The 20,285-nt window shown below is 34.9% G+C and overlaps 1 protein-coding gene across 10 annotated transcripts in view; it reads left to right on the forward strand.

The window, feature by feature from the left end:
• elavl4 (ELAV like neuron-specific RNA binding protein 4) overlaps positions 1-17,774 on the forward strand; it is a 62,787-nt gene extending 45,013 nt beyond the window's left edge. For 7 of the 10 annotated variants that reach the window (XM_012960493.3, XM_012960489.2, XM_012960490.3 and 4 more), the window contains 5 exons: positions 1,346-1,449; positions 6,729-6,882; positions 9,170-9,395; positions 13,249-13,287; positions 15,422-17,774. In XM_012960493.3, the coding sequence (XP_012815947.1) occupies positions 1,346-1,449; positions 6,729-6,882; positions 9,170-9,395; positions 13,249-13,287; positions 15,422-15,749 (851 nt within the window). In that variant the 3' untranslated portion in view covers positions 15,750-17,774. The remainder of the gene's footprint in view (positions 1-1,345; positions 1,450-6,728; positions 6,883-9,169; positions 9,396-13,248; positions 13,288-15,421) is intronic. The other 3 variants (XM_012960492.3, XM_012960488.3, NM_001103055.1) reach the window with 2 other exon arrangements.
• The last annotated feature ends 2,511 nt before the right edge of the window (positions 17,775-20,285 follow it).

The following is a 20,285-nucleotide window of genomic DNA, read 5'->3' on the forward strand; positions in this document are numbered from 1 at the left end:
ACCCATCAACATCTAAATGCGGAAGCTGTTCTGTATGGAGGAATGGGCTAAAATTTCTCCAAGTCGATGTGTAGGACATTTAGTTGCAGTAATTGCTGTACAAGGGGGTCACACCAAACACTCAGAGCACAATTCACTTACTTTCGCCACACGCAGATATGTTACTGGATCATTTTTTTGTTTGAAAATTAGATGATTTTTCAGGTAACATTAATTTAAAAATATAGAACATTTTAAAAGGTTAACAAACTTTCAAGCACCACTGTATACCAGCTTTGGCTTTTGACTGAACCAAGCAAATGTGCACATTACACATGCCCCCACAGTCTTTCCTTCTCTCTGTCCCTTTATGTGCCCATGTGTGTGTGAGCTTGCACTTCTGCTTCTGTGGGTGATTTGTCCATAACCAAAACGTATACAGGGAGTTGTTGTGTATATATATTGTTCAATTTCAGTTCAACAAATCTGAATAAATTACAATATAAATATAGAACAGCATGGGGCTTAAATTACAGTATAATGGAACCGTTTTTTTTATTCTGTCAGTCATTTTAAGTGCTTAAGAAATAAATGAAAGAGAAGTCTTCCAATAAAGCATGAACTACTAAATCACTCACGTAAATGAGGCCAGACTGTATCTTGGGCTGTACTAACTGAGACAGCAGGCCTAGTAGGGGTGTCAGAAGTAAAGAGGGCTTGATGGGGGGGTTCTACCACTGCACAGTTTCAGTATAAGTGTGAAGAATAGATATTTTCCCAAAAGTTAGTAAGTAACTTCTATTTACCCCCCCCCCCCGATTATATAGAATAAGTCAGATAACATAACTTTCATCATTACATCACTTTTGTGTTTTTACAGATATGCAAAACTGCAGCAGTGCAGTAGCTTATAGCAACATATGCTGTCAATAGTTCGCACTGGAACAACAGCAGCCACTGTAATTGCTTATTTGTTGCTATGGGTTACTGCATGAATATTAGTAAATGAGTCCTTCTGAGTATTGCTGTTGTGCAAATATGACTAAATAATTTGCAATGCACATTTTGTTTTAGTAAAATTTGACAGTGTGTAACTGTAGTGGAAGAGCCTCTGTCAGAGAGGTATAAAAACCTGCATTAAAAGAAGAATACAATTCAAACAACTGTTCATAATTAAATTCATATAATTCATATGAAATTAGTTTTACATTGTTTGACATTAATGATTAAATTGTTAAAAAGCCCGTCCACATATTGTGTATTTGTGATTATAATCATAGGAAATCTAACGACCTTCAAACTCTAAGACAAAGCTAATGGCATACCATGATCAGTCCTTGATTTGCCTTTATTTGTTCCCATCCAGGGCAGAGCCTTGGGTATGGATTTGTTAACTACATTGATCCAAAGGATGCAGAAAAAGCCATTAACACATTAAATGGACTCAGACTACAAACCAAAACCATCAAGGTAAGGACTATTTTGCAATTAAATCTGCAATTTAGTGAATTAATAATATGTAAAACCTATGGCTCATTACTGTTCCTGAGAGCGTGAGATACACCAGGAGATAGCCCAGGACACTTTCTGTATATAGTGTAGCACTCTCTCTCTATATATATTAATATTTGTATATATAATACAAATATGTTAAGGCACATTTAATGTTTTAACCCAGAACTATGGAGATTTTTTGGAATGAAGTAATTATGTTTTAACTTGATAAGCAAAGTCAAGATGACTTGCTTCAATAATGTACAGTAGTACATAGCTTACTTGCTTGTAAGGGGTAACTGCAATAGGGATATCATCAGCACTCTGGCACCTTCCACTATCTTAATAGGGGGGTGGGTATATGTTTTGGAGAATGGTAGGAGCTGATAACTCAAATAATATGTAATTTCAAGATAGATCTCATATCTCAGTAGGAATTGTATTGGAATCTTTTGGAACTTCTATGAAGCATTTTATGTTTGTTAGTGGAAATTGATGTTTTTTTCTTTTTTGTTACTCATTTAATGAAAGGACCTAAATAGCCAAACCCTGTCTCATTAGGGTAATTTTACAAAGAATAAATATGGTATATCCATGCAAATATATATTACCCTAATGTAAATTGCACTCACATTACTGTTTGTACAGGTATAGGATCTATTATCCGGAATCTTTGGGGTCTGGGGTTTTCTGGATAAAGGATAAAGATCCCAAACATTCCGGATAATTGATCCTATACCTGTACAAACAGTAATGTGAGTGCAATTTACACAATACTGCTACCATACTATACCTTAAGTCTGCTAATGATCATTTAAACATTAAATAAACCAAATAGGATTGTTGCCACTGATATGGATTCATGCAGCTTAGTTATAATTAAATATTACAGAGAAAAAGGAAATCCTTTTTAAAAATTAGAACTAGGTGCTAAAAATTGACTTCATGGGAGATTGTCTTTTAGTAATTCTAGGGAAAATGGTTTCTACATAAGGTATCCTACACCTGTACTTTTTAATAAAAAAAAATCTGTGATGAAACAGATTGGAATGGTTTGTATTTATAGCTGTAGCCCACATGTCTTGAAATAGACTTTTACACTAACAAAATCAAGAAGGTTTCTTAATGCCCAGTGAAACTCTGCATCTGTTCTACAGTATATCAGTATAATTGTATTGTCATAAATTAACATAGTGTAATGTTTCAACCACCTTAATCCAACCAACACCCACAAAAGGATACTCACAAACATACAAAGGTCAACCACTATGTTTGTACAAAGTGTATTGGTTGACTAGATATGGAAATCTACATCAAAAAATGTACTTGTTTGTGCATTTTACACAGAGCTATGTATATGTGCTGGGTCATGCAGATAGGATATCACTAAAGTAGACAAAATCTATTTGTAGCTACATGAAAATTCAGCACAAATAGGAATTTAGCTTGGCCATTGTGCTTCAGTCCTTATGTCCTAGATGACGTCTGGACAAAGGGTTTGATGATTAATCATACCACCACCCATGTCTGTGAGTCATAGGAAAGCACACAATTGATTTACCTATTGACTGTTTCAAATGGTTTTGCCTCTAATATAATTTATGTTATATCTTTATGCTGTTTTAAAAAGATACTTCAACAATGTGTGATTTTTAATTTGCAAGCCCTGATACATGACTAAATAAAAACTGTTTGTAAGATGGTTCCACCTATTGCCATACATGCATTAAACATATAATAACATGTTTATATATTGGATTAATGCTTTACCCAGTAAATGACACATACAGTATACTGGAAGTAAGCAGGCTTTCCTAAGTGCAAGACAGACATTACTTGGTCTTTGGCCTGAATAAGGTCATTCTGATGGCTTGTGAGTAAATCTGAACAGAGAAAAACCACAGTTCTGTGAAATCCCAGAGGCCATTTCACTTTCATCCATTTCCACACTAGAACAACACAGATTGTAGATTCTCTAATAGAATGCCTTGATATATCTTTACAAGAATTTAAAAATGTTCGTTTTGACTGCAGTGTTTTTCAAACTTTTTAATATACCAGTCTGCCCCCCACCTTGGTTCATAACACAGATACAGCAAATTGGTTTTTTTTTCAGTCATTCAGCTGCAGTCGCAAGAGAATCTAGGACAGCAAATATGTTTTAATTCCAAATCTTACCCTAACTAACCTTAAAGCTGGGCTTTCAGGAGCAACTAAGACAAGGCAATATACCCTAGTCTCACCCTGACTGACATTCAGGCTGAGCCCCCAGCCACTGCTCTAAACCCCCAAGGGGGCCATACCCACAGTTTGGAAGTCATTGGTTTATTGGTTAATGTCTAAAATCAAGCCAATTTCATGTTAATAGAGTGACATTGCAACTTAATGTATTATGGATAAATGTTTGGCGTAAAATGTCAGTTTTATTGCCAAGATATGTATATTAATCATTGTTATTTTGGAAAAGGTGATTTTCTTCTTAATAATTTAATGTATCAGCAACAACTTTTAAGACTATTTAATTTGTTTTATTTTCTGTGGAAAAAAATATGACAAAATCAAGAACTGCTGTGTATTTCCTCCCATTATAGTAAAAGGTCATTCTTATTTTCATTCAGGATTGCACCCCTGTGCCATATGCAGTGTGATTCTTCCATCAGTAATTGGTGGTTAGTCACAGCAATTTATCTTTGTTTGTTTATGTAGCAACAGTAAGTACAATAGGAATTAACCCAAAATAACAAACCAGGGTTGCAGAATGAAACAAGGTGATATTAGGGCAATAGGTGTTTTTTTATTCTGTAAACCTACGCAGTTATGATGAAAAGCTTTAGTTCTGTCCATAATGAACTATGATTAGAGGCAGTGCAGTCTATAAGCCAGCTATTGGGTTGTTATTACCAGTGTCCTGGTCCTTTGCTGAGCTTGTTCTGGCATATGGATATGTGGTTGGATGTGGTTGGGTCGCACTACAATGTCCCCAGGCAATTGGGTATCTTTATTGGAAAGTGAAAGATTGTAGTAGTAATTGTGATTTTATACAGTTTCAGTGGGTCCATAAGCAGAAAACACACAAAGGGAAGCTCAGCAGTCAAAACCATGTAGTTGCATGCCAAATGGAATATCAGCCAAATGTCAATCAATATCACATGATTTATACATGAATGAAAGGGTAATGCTTTCTATTCACTGTGAGCAATTGACAAAGTTACCTGATGCACTATTGATTATTGTTGTACAGCCTAAAATAGGCTGCAAGTGACCTATGACTTCTTCTACATGAAATTTAATCAAAATAACTTACTGCCATAAACATTTATAATGTCAGCAAGAGGCAGATTGATAATGAAGGGGCTGCTTGATCTACAAATGACTTTACTAAAGTATGTTTGTAAGACTGTGGTCTACAACCTATATTTCCAGTTACAGCAAGGACTGGAGTGCAAGATCCAAAGTCAGCCAATCACACAAAAATGCAAATTTGGATTTCTTCATCCATTATGCTAAAGCTTACATTACTTCCATTTTCTGCACTGAGTCAACATCTATTTTTAAGAGCAGGACAGAAAGAGACAGATCATTTGTGGCTGGGGGCTGGATGTGATATGTTCTTTGGTTCTTCTGTACATCACATTGTTAACAAGTAATCCTGCAGAAACCCATCTCAGTTTTCCTTGGAGCCTTAAAGATTTTGATACACCAAAAAATCTGATGTCTGCAGAAATATTAGATCTTGCATGCAATAACTTGTCAGGAATATTCTGAGAGACAGTGTGGTTACAGCTGCAGTATTGGCAAGTGACACAAGCAATGTTTTAGTGAGACATGACTGCACTGTAGTTCTGTTCCACATAATCTCCCCAAACACAATACTATAGAAACTACCAAAAATATGGTTAATTACCTTTAAAATCAGTACATAATTTAAAATGTTTGTATCTAAATAAACACCAGATAAAATAAAGATTACTGTTGGAAAAGGCACATTCTTTTTGCATATTTGCTTCTTTACTATTCTTGAGTACAAGCTGCCATTTTGCCTGTGTTATTTGCTATCTATTTATAAATTATGCATAGATGCTCTATATTGTTGCCTGTAGCAGTGATTCTCAAACTTTGTACATTTTTCAACAAGGCCCAAGGCCTCACATTTTATGTTAATAATAGGCAACACAATACCCCCACTTATTTGAAACAGTGCCTCAGAAACTACAACATTATTGGTCTCTGCAGTCATTACTGCCATATATATGTTTTAATTGCCTTTACAGAAAAAGGGGGAATCAAAACAATTGGAATAGTTTATTGAAAGTAAGTCTTGCATAAGTGTCATAAGGTTGCTGAGATATACAGGTTGGAAGGAACCAAGTTGAGCCTCGTTACATTTGGAGGGGAGTAAGGCTGGCCTGACATTCCTGTGTTTGGCAATGCCTCTATATATATTGCTTCCATAAGAGTATTCAGAGAAGGAAGTTTATTTACACTGGCATTCAGCCATACTGAATGCACCTAGCAAGTAATGGTGTATGCTTTGAAAAATCATGGTTAACCTTTCAGTAAGGGGGATTTGCAAAAGCAGTAACACTGATTTTTTTATTATTGACTTTAGTAGAAACTCTGTTAATTGGGGTATGTGGAACTAAAAGCTCAGTAAAGCCCTTCACCCTGCTTCCTCACAGAGGGATAGTAACAGAAATCTTTAAGCATGCCAGTATGCCCTGCAGTAGAATAGCAATTAATTACAAACAAAATATACCTTAATGCTACTGTCCATAAATTAGCTGAAAGAGCATAGCTTACATTTGCATTGAAAGCTATATTTTTATTTATTTTTTTTATTTTATTTGCAACTGCGAAATTCATTCCTATTCTCCTGTTTAAGTAAGAATTTAAAAATAATCATGTCCAATGATAGCCGCGAGTTGGTGCTATTGAAACAACTGTCAAGATGTATCAAAGAAATGATGGCTTCATTCTTTACAAACTAATTCTTTCATTGGAAAGGAAACTGTTTCACTGTTTACTAATCAAAGTGTTTTTTAAATAGTAGAAAAAAATTACTTTGCTCCAGATTTAATTTAGTCCCAGAATCTATGATTTTCTGCTGGAAAATGCAGTTTTCGTATTACAAATGTGCTTGCAAAATAGTATGCAAATATGAATATGTACACCCAGCAGAAAGAGGATATCTAAACTAAAAATGTCTGTATTATATGCTATAAGTTTTTAAGGCAATTCATTTTTTTATTTGGTAGGTTTCCTATGCCCGCCCCAGCTCTGCATCAATCCGTGATGCTAACTTGTATGTAAGCGGCCTTCCAAAAACCATGACACAAAAAGAGCTGGAACAGTTATTTTCACAGTATGGGCGCATCATCACCTCAAGAATCTTAGTCGATCAAGTTACAGGTACAATGTTTATCAATACATGGAATGGGATGTTAGTTTTTGTTACAGCAATGCATGAATGAATGTAAGCCCACATGGTTTTGGCCACATGGTTTTGGCCTGAGCAATAAGGGTTCACCAGAAACTTTGGTTAACTCTTATATTCTTCTTTGGCATAGGTGTAGGGTCAGAATACATGGCAGCTAAGTAGTCAGCACTGATGTGTTATAGTTCAGGAGTTACTAAAACTAGTACAAACCTTACAATGTTTATTAAATGAACCCTTATTCCCCCACCCCTGTGATGGCACTTCCTAAGTGCATGAATTTGTAATGAACTGTTCTGATCCCTTTGCAGTCTCATAGGAGATAAAGAGGGCATCCACAAAGCATTAAGGGGATAGGAGGCTTGCTAAGGGGGCTTACTGACACACTAGGGCTTAGCCACCACTGATTTTCTTCATGTCCTAATAGGCAATGTCCTAACAGGCTTCTTAACCCACTGCTTTTTGTGCCAAGTAAAAGGTTAAAAGAAGAAGTTGTTTGCTCATACAGTATTTGCCCATGTTTATTATCAGTACAACAATGTGTGGCATGGGTCATTATTTTATTAATGGAAAAATCCAACATCTTCAATAGGCAATGACGCTTATACATATAAGCTCAAAGCCATTACTTTTTTTCCCCCACACACAAGGACTGTCTCGTCTTGTTTATGTTTGGGTATCTGACACTTAGGTAGCATTGAGAACTGTCATATTCTATGAGAAGAATGATTTCCACAATAGGATAATGTATCTGACAACCACTTATAAGAGAAAATAAACCTTTACTTTACTATCCTGGCATAAGAATTAAGATCAAAGTCAGAGGACTGATTCTTTTATACCCTTGTGTATTTTATTGACTGTACTTTTCTTTCTTTTTCCACTGTTTAATTAAATTTTTAGCAAATAACAATAAACATGTGTTGTGTGATGTAGATGCTTATGAATGCCAGAGGTAAAGTAATTTTCAGATAATTAATGCTGCATTATCTATGTCCTAGCAAGCTGTCACAATGTGGGCTATACATATGACTATCTTCCATTGTAGACTGTTGTATACCTGTGTCAGCTGTGGACTAAGTGGCTGTAGGTAGAGATGACAGAATAATTAAGGCCTGATCCATCTGTGTTAAAACATTATCTGATAACTAAACTCAAGTAACTTCAGTGCTCATACGCAAGCAAAAATGGCTAGTACATTACAGGAATCTCCCTCCAGTCCAGGATCTCTTTATAGATTATAAGTAAAGCTGCCATTTCTACACCTGTAGGAATGCATTTACTTGCTTCCCTATACCAGGCAACATTTTTTATAGACTGTTAGCATAAAAGTTTGATAGCAGATTTGTCTTTCATGCATCTGTAGAAAACAAATACATAAGTGAGATGCAATGGCTGAATCCAACCTATAAAAATCCTATATTTGCCTTAGCTTCTTGTGCATAAACCAAGATGTAAAGGGGTATTGACATTATCTTAAAAATGTAAAGGATTTCTTTATTTTAATATAGCCTAGCGTGCAAAATGAAAACTAAGAGGCCGATTTATCAACATTCTGGTTTTAGTGGGTTTTTGAAACAATGAAAAAACACTCATTTGCACTAAAACCATGAATGCCAAGTAGTTTATTAAAACATCCTAATATAAATAGCATGAATGAAAAATCCAAATAAAGATACAAAAACCTTGAAATCCTCATTTTCATAAGAAAAAAAAAATCACAAAAACCTCTAAAGCTAAAATAAAGATTGCTAAAATTTGCCCACGACAGCTCCCATTGACTGCTACATGACCTTGCCAGCTTTTAGATGGTGGTTTTTCCACTTGATAACTTGCGAAAAATGTTTTTGCGTAATTAGTAAAATAAACCATTTTTAGAGTTAAAAGTATGATTCCTGAAAATAAACAAAATACAAACATTAATCAGGCCCTTGCTATAGAATGTTGGATGGCTCTTCAAGCAGACTTCCTTAACTGCTAAAAATGGAAAAGAAGTGTCATGCCCCGGATTTTGTGTCCTGAGTATGGCATGAGTATCACCTTTTTATGAGCAGTTAGTGATGCTAATATTGCTGTGACATGCACATTTGGTAAGACCTAATACACAAGACGATTGTTAATACAAGTATGAGGATAGAAACCAAACAAAACGTTATTATAGACTAGTTCAAGACAGAATGAAAGCTTTAAATGTCTAGCAAGATTGAACAAGCCTTGTTGTCTTGGTTGATCAGCAACCTTACAATATGCATTTGTGTTCAGGTGTGTCCAGGGGAGTTGGGTTTATTCGTTTTGACAAGAGAATAGAAGCAGAGGAAGCCATAAAGGGATTGAATGGACAGAAGCCAAGTGGAGCCGCAGAACCAATTACTGTGAAATTTGCCAACAACCCCAGTCAGAAAACAAGCCAGGCATTACTTTCCCAACTCTACCAGTCCCCCAACAGACGTTATCCTGGCCCCCTTCACCATCAGGCTCAGAGATTCAGGTAAATATAACTATATGCTGTATTCACATTAAATACTTAATGATGTAGATACTACAGTGGTTGAATTGTTGAAATGGTAAAGCGGGACATCAATTGCCGGCTAGAGACAAGAGTCCTCTTGAGAAATTCTCTTGCTTGTCCCAGAATAGTCAGGTAGTTCACTTTTATTCTGCCCTTTTTTTGCTCTCTATAAATGACTGTAGGAATTTATATACCCACAAATAACTTCGCAAATGTAAGTTTTTAGGCTATCCTCACATAATAAAAATCTGCTGTTCCTGTTCCTAAAATAATTTCCTAAATACTGACACTCTTTAGGTTCTCCAAGTTTGTGGAATCCTTCAAGGGCACCCTAAACAACCCCAAATAATATTTTACTTGGTTTAGCTAGATGTTTGAAGCTAAGCATTTCCTAGTACAAAAGTGAAGTGCCAGACAGGTTTTTGCTCTCTGTGTACTCAAAATTACTGGGTGTCCTTACCCATCTCTGCCCATTCCCTATTATGTATATGGATATATGCTTGTTTTGGTTGGGTTAGGGGGAGAACAGAATTATCTAGACACCATCATTTAAAAAATCAGGGTTGTTTCTGACTTTAATTAATGGATTCTTGCTTGATGTCACTAAATGATAGTAGGGGTTATGTGGGTACAGTGCACATGGAAACTAAGCACAAGCGGAAGTGGAATGGGGGGCTATATAAAACCTGTGCAACCAGAATATTTGAGAGGGTTTAGGTGCCCTTTAAAATCAGACAAGCTCTTAATACATGGAGGAACACATATTGCAAAGGCTATACAGTCTGAAAGAATGTGCAAAAAACTGTAGTGTAGTAACCTGATAAATAATACAAAGTGCTTATGTACTCAGTAAAGTACTGGACATTCCTGCAGGAAGAGAAATGCCTTTGAGTGTATATATATGGTGTATGGAGTAGGTAATGAAGAAAATCTGTAGAGCTGTACACAGCTTTGATTATATGCCTGTGTGATAACATATCTGTCCTGTAAGTAGACTATGTAAAAAAAAAAAAAGTGTTTATAAACACATCTGTACTATAAGCATTTTTGCCCTGCTTTCTCCTTTATGACATGTTTGGAGACAATAATGCCTGGAAGATGAATTGTCTAGCATTTGGCATGATTTATGTCTCTGTCTGGTGACTAGGTTATCTTGCCATTGGGAGGAGTAGAGACTGCGGGAAGTTCAGTGTGTCTTATATTTATCACAGTGTATGGTCACCGCTAGAAGTTGATATAGTGTAGTGTCCTTAACCCTTTGGTGGAATGTCCAGCACTTTACTGAGCACCTGTGAACATTATATTGTAGAACTATCTATATTTATTGTACTATAAACACCTTTTTGGGCCTACTTACAGATTGTATAATCTTAATGCATAGTTCATGCCTGACAGATATATATGGTAGCATCACATGAAGCATTATAAATGTTGTTGATTCACCTGACTGTTCAGTGGATATATTATAGGTCTTTCAAGCAGGCACTAAAATGCATACTGTTTACAAAAAACTTAACTCAAAAACAATGAAAAAGAATTAGGATTTATCAGTAGGTAATACAAATGAATGCAAACAAGCTACAGTACCCCAGTTCTGCATCTAGCCATTAAATGCCCTGATTTAGTTATTATTTCTGATTCCTTGTGATCTTAAAAGGTTAACAGCAGTTTATGGTGATGCAGGTGGTGAAATATAGTAGTGAGAAAGGTAATGTAGTATAAACTTAGGTGGCTTCTTAACTCTAGGTAAGATAAATCGATTATTCACTCAGAACTGCTCAAAGGCCCATTTTATTCAAGGCTGAGAACTAATCTTCTTGCCAAGTTTCAGGGGTTATTGATCAGTGCTTCTCCGATATTCTCTTGTGGTGCTTCAGAAAGCTGACGGGCAGAGCTGGGAAGCTGAAATCCTTTATATGCCATCATTTTTTAATGTCTGTGCATGCAGAGGCTATTGAAAAAAAGAAAGATTCATTATTACTTGTATTCTTCTTAATGTGAAACGTCTCCTAGTGATGCCGTTTTTGTAGATTCATCCATTAAAAAAGAATCGTTATAGATTTACCGTTACAATAAAACATGAACCAAGTTTTTCTTTAGGTCAGAATACTAAGAATGAAGCAAAACCAGCCTTTCTCACTTCTTAAGTACTAAAATGATGACAATAAGGACAGAATTATGAAGGGCTTATTTAAAAATATATGTATGTATGTATAACTTTATTTATAAAGCGCCACAAGGGTACGCAGCGCTGTACAATCTTACAGAATACAAAATTACACACAGGGAGGACAAGTGATATAATAAATAAATACAATATATATATATATATATATATATATATATATATATATATATATAGCATGAAATAATCCATGGCCGGCACACCCTTAAAATTCAAAAAACATTTTTTATTGAAAACTCATTGTTTAAAAACCAACGTTTCGGTCCTCATTAGGACCTTTATCCTTGATAAAGGTCCTAATGAGGACCGAAACATTGGTTTTTAAACAATGAGTTTTCAATAAAAAATTTTTTTTTAATTTTAAGGGTGTGCCGGCCATGGATTATTTCATGCTAAATACTCAGATTTTGGCTGTGCACCCCACAGAATACTAAAGCCTTGGAGTGCAGACACCATCAGGACTAAAGATTGGGCTAAAGTCCTAAGAAGCACATCTCTGATTAGTTGCTATGGTTTCCTGCACTGGTGCAAATTTGCATCTTTTTAATACAATACAATACAATAGTAAGGCGTAGTGATGAGTGAATCTCTCCAATTTTGTTAAGCGGAAAAACATGCAAAGCAGCTGTAAAATTTATAAAACAGAGAGAAATTCAAGTCAATTGGCTTTTTTTAGCTTGTTTTGTACAATATATACATTGAAGTCAATGGAATTTTTTTTTTAAGTCAATGGCCTTTTTTCTCACTGCATTTTTTACATGTTTTTGTTCTGTGAAAATATGTTGATGGCAAAAAACGGGAAAAACTTTTTTGCTCATCACTGGTACGGCTCCTTTCACCAACCTCCCTCAAGAATAATTTGTTTATTGAAATATCTCTTCATCATGCTCATAGTTACTTTCATCATACAGTTTGCCCTAATTTTGTGGCATATATATATACTTTAATTAATGTCTCCTAAATGTCCTTGTTTGTGTAATAAACAGCTTAGAACTTAATTAAATGGAATATTTTTGTTAGTAATTTTATGTTGTTCTTGTTGTAATTAATATGGAAGTGTCTACAATATAAAACAAAAGTGTTGAGGCCTTCTTGGGAACTTATTTTGCCTTGGTGGTGCATTTTACAGGGGGGGTGGATATTCTACAAAGTTTTGTATTATAATACTCTTGTTTCAAGAGATGTTAAATAGATGGCTGATGAGATTTTTGCCTCCCCCACCACATTATCAGGCATGTGGCTTTATGGCAGCTGATCAGCTAAAATAAGGCCTGGATCCTGAGGGGCTGAAATTCTTGGCTCAGATCTCATCTCCATGGAGATGCATTACATGACCTTCTCACAACTGACAGAACTGCTAAATGCTTCTCATGTAGAGGACTATTTCAACTCTATCTCATATGAAGTACATACTTTTTGGTCCTTTTCCACCCTATGCTAGCAATGCGGAATTAATAAGCAGCAATGTGTGGGTTTTCTAAATATGAAATACTGTTTGAGTGCCTCCTACAAGCTAAACCAGAAGCAGCCAAATCAAGTGCTAGAAGATTTGTCTTTCTGTTGAAGAGGGATGTCATTTATAAAAGCTCCATTGAGCTCTCTTACCATCTGTAAGACATTAACCCAAAGACACTCCTTCTCTTTCAGGCTGGACAATTTGCTTAATATGGCCTATGGCGTTAAGAGGTAATTAGAATTTCACAGAATGCCAGATGTCCATGTTGGCACAGATTGGTGCTACAATTTATTTCTTTTTGTTTGTTTTGTTATGTATTTTTTCAATTCACTAACTTTATTTGTGTTTTGTTTAATTGCTCTTTTTTCCCACCAGCATGTCAGATTCAGTTCTTTTGAGTTGGAACTTCTGTTATGTTTATTTCTTTGAGGGAAGCAAGTACATTGTGTGTTTTTTCAACATTTTCTTTTATTTGCAGGTGGGCTCCAGACTAAGGTGCACCTACTACACTGGTTGACATGTAAAAGAATAATGTTTACTAAACACATTCAAAGGAACATCTAAATAACATACACTATCACACATAATAAAACTGAATGTGAGCAATAGGCCAAGCAGCACTGTGCAGATAATGCTGAATTCAGATTTACACAATCATCCCTAATGACAATAGATCTTATTAACAAGGTGAACATTTGTTGCAATAGTAATCTTCCCACAAAATGTTACTAGCATTGTAGGCCTTGATTCAGTTGAGTATAATAGTTACTGACCAAAAATTACCAATGGTAACAGTTTAAAACATTAACACCTAAAAAAATCCTCTGTTATCATCAGAAACATATCCTGTTTAGCTCCTGGGATGGTTGCTAGCAGGTTAGTTGTTTTCCTTCTGGCACCTGGCATGCTGGTGATTGTAGAACAGATGTACAATAAACAGTAGGGTTGTGGCAGAACTATACAAAGCTTAAAACAAAGTTTTAGTGTCACAAAGCATATTTTCTTTGTTTCTCCTTTTAAGAATTAGGACAATATTAAACAATATTCCTAATTCTAACAGATCATCGCCATTATAACTCCAATTAATACAGTGCTATGAAGCAGTGCTTTCATCACAAACGCACTTTTTTAATTTGAACACATTGAACACACCTTAAAATATTAACAGAATTAAAAAACATGTATTTACACTTGGACAGTTGACCCTTTCAATTTAGGGTGTATGAAATGTCCTGGATTTCATTTCCATGAACAGTGTAGATGTGTGCACCTTAACTAGCCACAGGCTTTTTTTACTTGCAGGTTTAAGAAGTATTTTGATTACTAACTATAGCATTTTATTTATTTTGTTTCCTTGAATATGCTTTCTTTATATATAAATCAGATGTGAATTTGTATGGGGGTTGTGTGTATATTTACATATATATCTATATACATTTTTTGCCATGATTATTTTTTTCATTTTACTTTGAAGGTGCTTTTTACTCTTAGTGCAGTAGAATATAAGAATAAACACAATACATTCTATAGTATGCCAGTTCCAATATTGGAATAAATGGAATAAATAAAAAAAAATTGTAAAATATAAAATATAATTTGTACCATTTCTGCACACAGTTTTGTGCAAATTACACAGTTTTAATATCAAGTACTCTTTTTGCTTGAAATGATCCTATGCTACTACAGATATAAGGTGACAATGATCTATGTCAAACTAAATGTTGACTTTTTAGTAGAATTTAGAATAATATATATTCATGCAACCCACAATGGGTCATATTCCATTGAGCTCAAATAGTTCAAATAGTTAAAATGCTAGATACCCAAAAGATGAATATGTTCTATATTCTACTCCATTTTAACATAATGCAAAATGTATGATATTTATGATAATCTTTTGGAGTAGATAAGCTTACTTTTAATCCAAAGCCCCTGGCTATACTGCATGCCTTATACCTGGCTAAGCCAAATTTATATTAAAGAAACCACAACATAGGTTGTGCTTGGTAGATCCACCAAGTATCTACATTAAAAAGCCTTATAATTTACACTGCTAAAGAAATCAAACTGCTTGAGAATCTTAGCCACCAGTCATTGTTCCAGTTCTTAAAATGACCTGAATATTCATCAGGTCATTGACAACTTTACACAACTGTCCTTTTGCACGTCATATTGTAGCTAAAGTTTTGTAGTCATATAACTTTTATAAATTTTTGTTATTTCAGTTGTTTGGAGTAAATATTCCCTTCATGAACTTCATCCAATGAGTTTTTTTAAACACATTATTCCTTTTTTCACTATTTATTCATTCCCACTCTTGACCCCAGTGTCACATAACTTACATGCTATTCTTTATCTGCCTAGGTTTTCTCCAATCACCATTGATGGAATGACAAGCCTGGTGGGAATGAACATCCCTGGGCACACGGGTACTGGTTGGTGCATCTTTGTTTACAACCTCTCTCCTGACTCCGATGAAAGTGTTCTGTGGCAGCTTTTTGGCCCATTCGGGGCTGTCAACAATGTGAAAGTCATCCGTGACTTTAACACCAACAAGTGCAAGGGATTTGGCTTTGTCACAATGACCAATTATGATGAAGCTGCAATGGCCATTGCCAGCCTTAATGGATATCGCCTGGGTGACAGAGTTTTGCAAGTTTCCTTTAAAACCAACAAAACCCACAAGTCTTGAATTTCTAGCCTATACAGATCACCCTAATCTTATGAACAAAATGAAGATGAAAAAACAAACTCTCAATGGCTTATAACCAACCATGGACTTTATAAGCCAGTGTTGCCTAAGTATTACCATTGGATATCCTGTGATAAACCGGAAAGGATTTTATAATGCTTAGAAAAAAAAACTTTGATGCATTGAATGTTCTTTCATAGCTGTCGTTGTTGAATATAATATACATAGATTACAATGAGCAGGGCTTTTTTAACCCAGCCGGCTAGTTTTACACCTTCTTTGAAGGTTGCTGTTTTTAAGATGACCATGAGTTCATTTGAAGAAGTAAAAAAAAAAAAGAAAAAACAATTAAAAAAAAAACTTGGAAAAAAAACAATTTTTACAAACTAAACACAATAAAGAAAAGAAAAAAAATGTTTTCTTTTCTTTCTCAGCTTTCTTTTTTGTTCACAAAATGAGTCCTTTCAGATTGGTGACCCACTCCTCCCTCCTTTCCGATAACCCTTGAAGTGCAGGGATGTAGCAAAGGTTTCAGCACTGAAGGGGAGCTACAAACAAAAAAGGAACAATACATTTGTGCAAAAAGGGAACAAAAATAAAAAACTTTTGCAAATAACTGTATTGTTTCTTTGTTAGGCTTTGAAAGGAGAAATCTGAGGGGATCACAGGGGTCAGAATACCTGATGACGCAAAACAATTTAAATAAATGAACAATGTTGCCAAAGAGTTGGTCTCTTTGCTGAAAATGGGTTTCCAGAAAAATCTATTTTTATAAAATATAAAGAATTTTTACAAGAGAATCTGGATTTGAGAAAAAAATAAAATAATATTTTGACTGGCTAATTTAGGGGAAATTGACAACTTTGTCATTCATACTGCACTGGTAACTTTTTAGAGAACAAGACATGTTTTAAATTGGATTAGTAGAATGTTTTTTGAAAGATGGGTTACAAACAGTTGATCTTCGTACCTTTTCATAGCATGTTACAAACAATCCTATTGAGCAAGGGAGAGTGTTCTTCACAGAACCCCCAAACCACAGTCAAAACCCAAAAAAGCAAGAGGTGCATTGCAAGACAATTTTTTTCTTTAAGTCATCAGTATGGGATATCAGCAGAATAAAAGAAAACCTAATTTTTTGGGGGGCGCAAAAACTTCCTTAGTTTGAGCAGTAGGTGCTACAAATCATTTACATATCTTAGTATCATAGTTCAATGTAATGTGTTTAGAAAAAGAATAAACATTTGCTTTAAATTTGTTAAGAGTTTTCGAGTTCACTTTATGGCCCACTCCAATATAACTGGGCTGCGTTGGCACATTTTAAACACTGTTTTTATGTTGCTTGCAACACTTATTTATTTAATTGCTGATGTAATGCATTTGGCCAATATCAAATATAGCAGGTTTGGCTAGTCTATTTATTTGTTTACTTAAACTATGGGAAGAAGCATATTATTGTGTCATTTCTTGTGTGTGTACGTGTATATATAATATAAATATATATATATAAAGTTATTTTTTTTTCTTTCTGTTAATTTATTATTAAGTTGTAATACTTTGCTAGTTCTGTTTGTATGTCTTAAAATGTTTTCTTATAATACTTGATTGACAAGCGTATCAAGGTAACTTGTGTAGAAATATTGTTTGATATGTTGTCATGTTTGTCGTGAATAATTTTTCTTAATGCACAGTAGAAACGGAAAAAAAAACTGGTTCTTTATTTTAATGTTACTCTGATAGACGAAAGAACAAAGCTATGGGAACAGAAGATGGAATGGGTGGTTCTCCCACATCCAGTGCACTGATAATTTTAGTATGTTTGTGCTCTGTAGCGTTCTATATTTTAAAAAATAAAACAAAATAAAAAACGTTCTGCTCTTCCCTGAGTACTAGGAAGTTACTCGCTATGCATAATCTAGTTGATAGTTACAATTTGCTATTGCTTTTTCTTGTCTTGTTATATCAAATCTTTTCAATACAAGTTTAGTCTTAATGGTAATAAAACGTTGTTATGGTTATATATAACGTGCTTATTTTGTGTATTTATTTGGTCTACTTGTTGCTAAGGCATGTCAAAATGTCACTCCTTGTGCAAAGCACATGTACAACACACATGCAAAGCACATAGTAGGTTAAGGTTTGCCATGGTTATATAGCCAAAAGGATTGGATGTATCCGATTGCATCAAGAATAATGTACACAACTCTCTGATTGATTGTGATCCATTACTGCTCTGAGGCAGACATTTCTCTATCGAGAATTGTATTTTAGAAATGAGATGGGAACTTGGATGACATCTTTAATGTTGATCATTTTGCATGATAAACTATTTGGATTTGGGGAGGTAAAATGAGTTATGTAGGAAGTTCTGTAGTTCAGTAACCTGTAGGATCACAATAATTGTTTTCTTTAACCATGTAAAGAAATGCTCTTAATAAATATATTTCTCAATTTATATTCAGAAAATATATTTTTTCAGAACTGAAATTTTTATTCTTCTTGTAATTTTTGGGTTTTCCCTATTAAACTATTGTTTAAAGTAGAAGGAAAAAAAATGGTAACTGTCTTAGATTCTTTCCCTTTAGAATCGCCATCTTCTGCCCATTCACTATAGTTTGAGCAGACCTATCCTTTTTCTACTTTGCTTTACAGGAAAAAAAGAATACTGTGTACCACGCACCAGTTTGTCTCTATTTATTTAATATCATGTTATCTGGGCTCTTTGTTTGATTACCATGTCTGTCCATGGATCAGTTCTTTACAAGTACTAAGGAGTCATCATAACATAAGGCATACAAAAGAAGGATTAAACATTTCTGCCTTTCTCTAGGACTGCATTAGGACTGCATTATGGATCCACATTTTTTCTACCTGCACCAATTTATACTTCTTCAATGTTGTAAATATCAAATAAAATAAGCATCCTGATGGGATTTTTGATATTATCTTATCTAGCTAACACTGGATGAGAGTGTCCCTATCTCACTACTGGTCACTATGATATAGCAATCAATAACTCTCTTCCATTATAATAACAACTACAGCAAGACTGATTCTGCTTTGCAAGCTAAAAGCACACCAGCTGGCTTGCCCATTGCCCACTACCAGGGGCATTGTGGCAATGAGGCAAGTTGAGTAGCTCACCTCAGGCGGCAGCACAAGTTGATAACTCCTGGTAACTGAATTTCTCTTTATTAAACAAGAAATTTGGCTCTTCCAGTGAAGAGAGCACAATTGCACTCTCTGCACTAGTGATGTGCCCCCCCCTGGACCAAGGAAAGGTAAGTGCTGGGGAGCAAGAAGAGGCCGAATTGCAGGAGCTGCTTCAGAGGGACTCAGGGGATAGAAACAACCCTGCTGACTACTCTGCCAGACATTAGTAGGTGTGGGTTAAGGCTTTCCCTTGCCAGAATACTATGCATATCTGATTTATTCTTCTAAATAATGCTGGCCTCTTCTGTTCCCCAGTTCTGTGCTGAATCATATAGGTGGTAGCAACATAGCCCTATGCTAGAAATACTATAGTGTTCTACTTACTTGAATATGTATTGGTTTACGATAAAAAATTAGGTGGGCACAGACATGTGCGGTACTGTCTGTGCATTTAACCATGCAGTATTTTAATATGAAAAGGAATAGAATTCACATAATGATTTTATTAAAGCAATAAAAGTCTAGGTTCCACTATAGCAGGCCAGCTGCAGAGTTAACATGATACATTTTACAGTGATTTAATGGGCATCCAACAGTCAGACAGGTAAAATGATTTGCACAAAATATGGAAAGTTTTAAAGTCAATATGAATCCCACTTAAATAGGAATTGTATTGGATATTTGTTCAAAGTTACAAAAATCTGGAAAAATAAAAAAAGCTCTTTTTCTAAAGTGGCAATCTTTTATTTTATTTATTCATAAGGAGCTGGCATTTAAGATAGTAAAGTGTACACTAGATCTAAATATTACTTTTTGGAGAATTATGAAGTTATTTTTTTTCTCCCTTTTAGAAATACTGCCTATTGGATCATTCTAGAACTTTCGTATTCTTTTATTTTATTTTCATTGTTGACCACAGAGCAGACCTTCCATGTTGCGAGTAGAGCACTGCGATGACACTGTGAAACAGGGGAAAAAAATTCTATATAATCACACAGTATCGCATATATGTTGTAGTATATTATATGGGAACCATATTTTTTTCTTTCAGTGCGACACATTTATAAATCCCAGAAGGCCACAAAGCATGCTAAACACCAAAGCTAATTATACTCTATGTCCATTATTTAATAATAGAGTATTTGCAAATATGTCTGTATGTCACACACACTGTGCTGACTTTGCGATTATTTAGTCCATATAAACTGTGTGGAGATCTTGAGTGGAAAAAGCCAGCATGTCATTTTTACATCTATGGAGTGTTTTTCTACAGCTGGAAATGGAGCCTAGTAATCCTTTCTTGTTGTAAAACACATATGCTGTAGGCCATGCAGCTATTCAAACAATCTTAACACTAGTTCCAATAAAACACAAAAGGTAGGA

The sequence above is a fragment of the Xenopus tropicalis genome, chromosome 4, assembly GCF_000004195.4.
Source record: "Xenopus tropicalis strain Nigerian chromosome 4, UCB_Xtro_10.0, whole genome shotgun sequence".
In the NCBI taxonomy this organism is placed as follows: Eukaryota; Metazoa; Chordata; class Amphibia; order Anura; family Pipidae; genus Xenopus; species Xenopus tropicalis.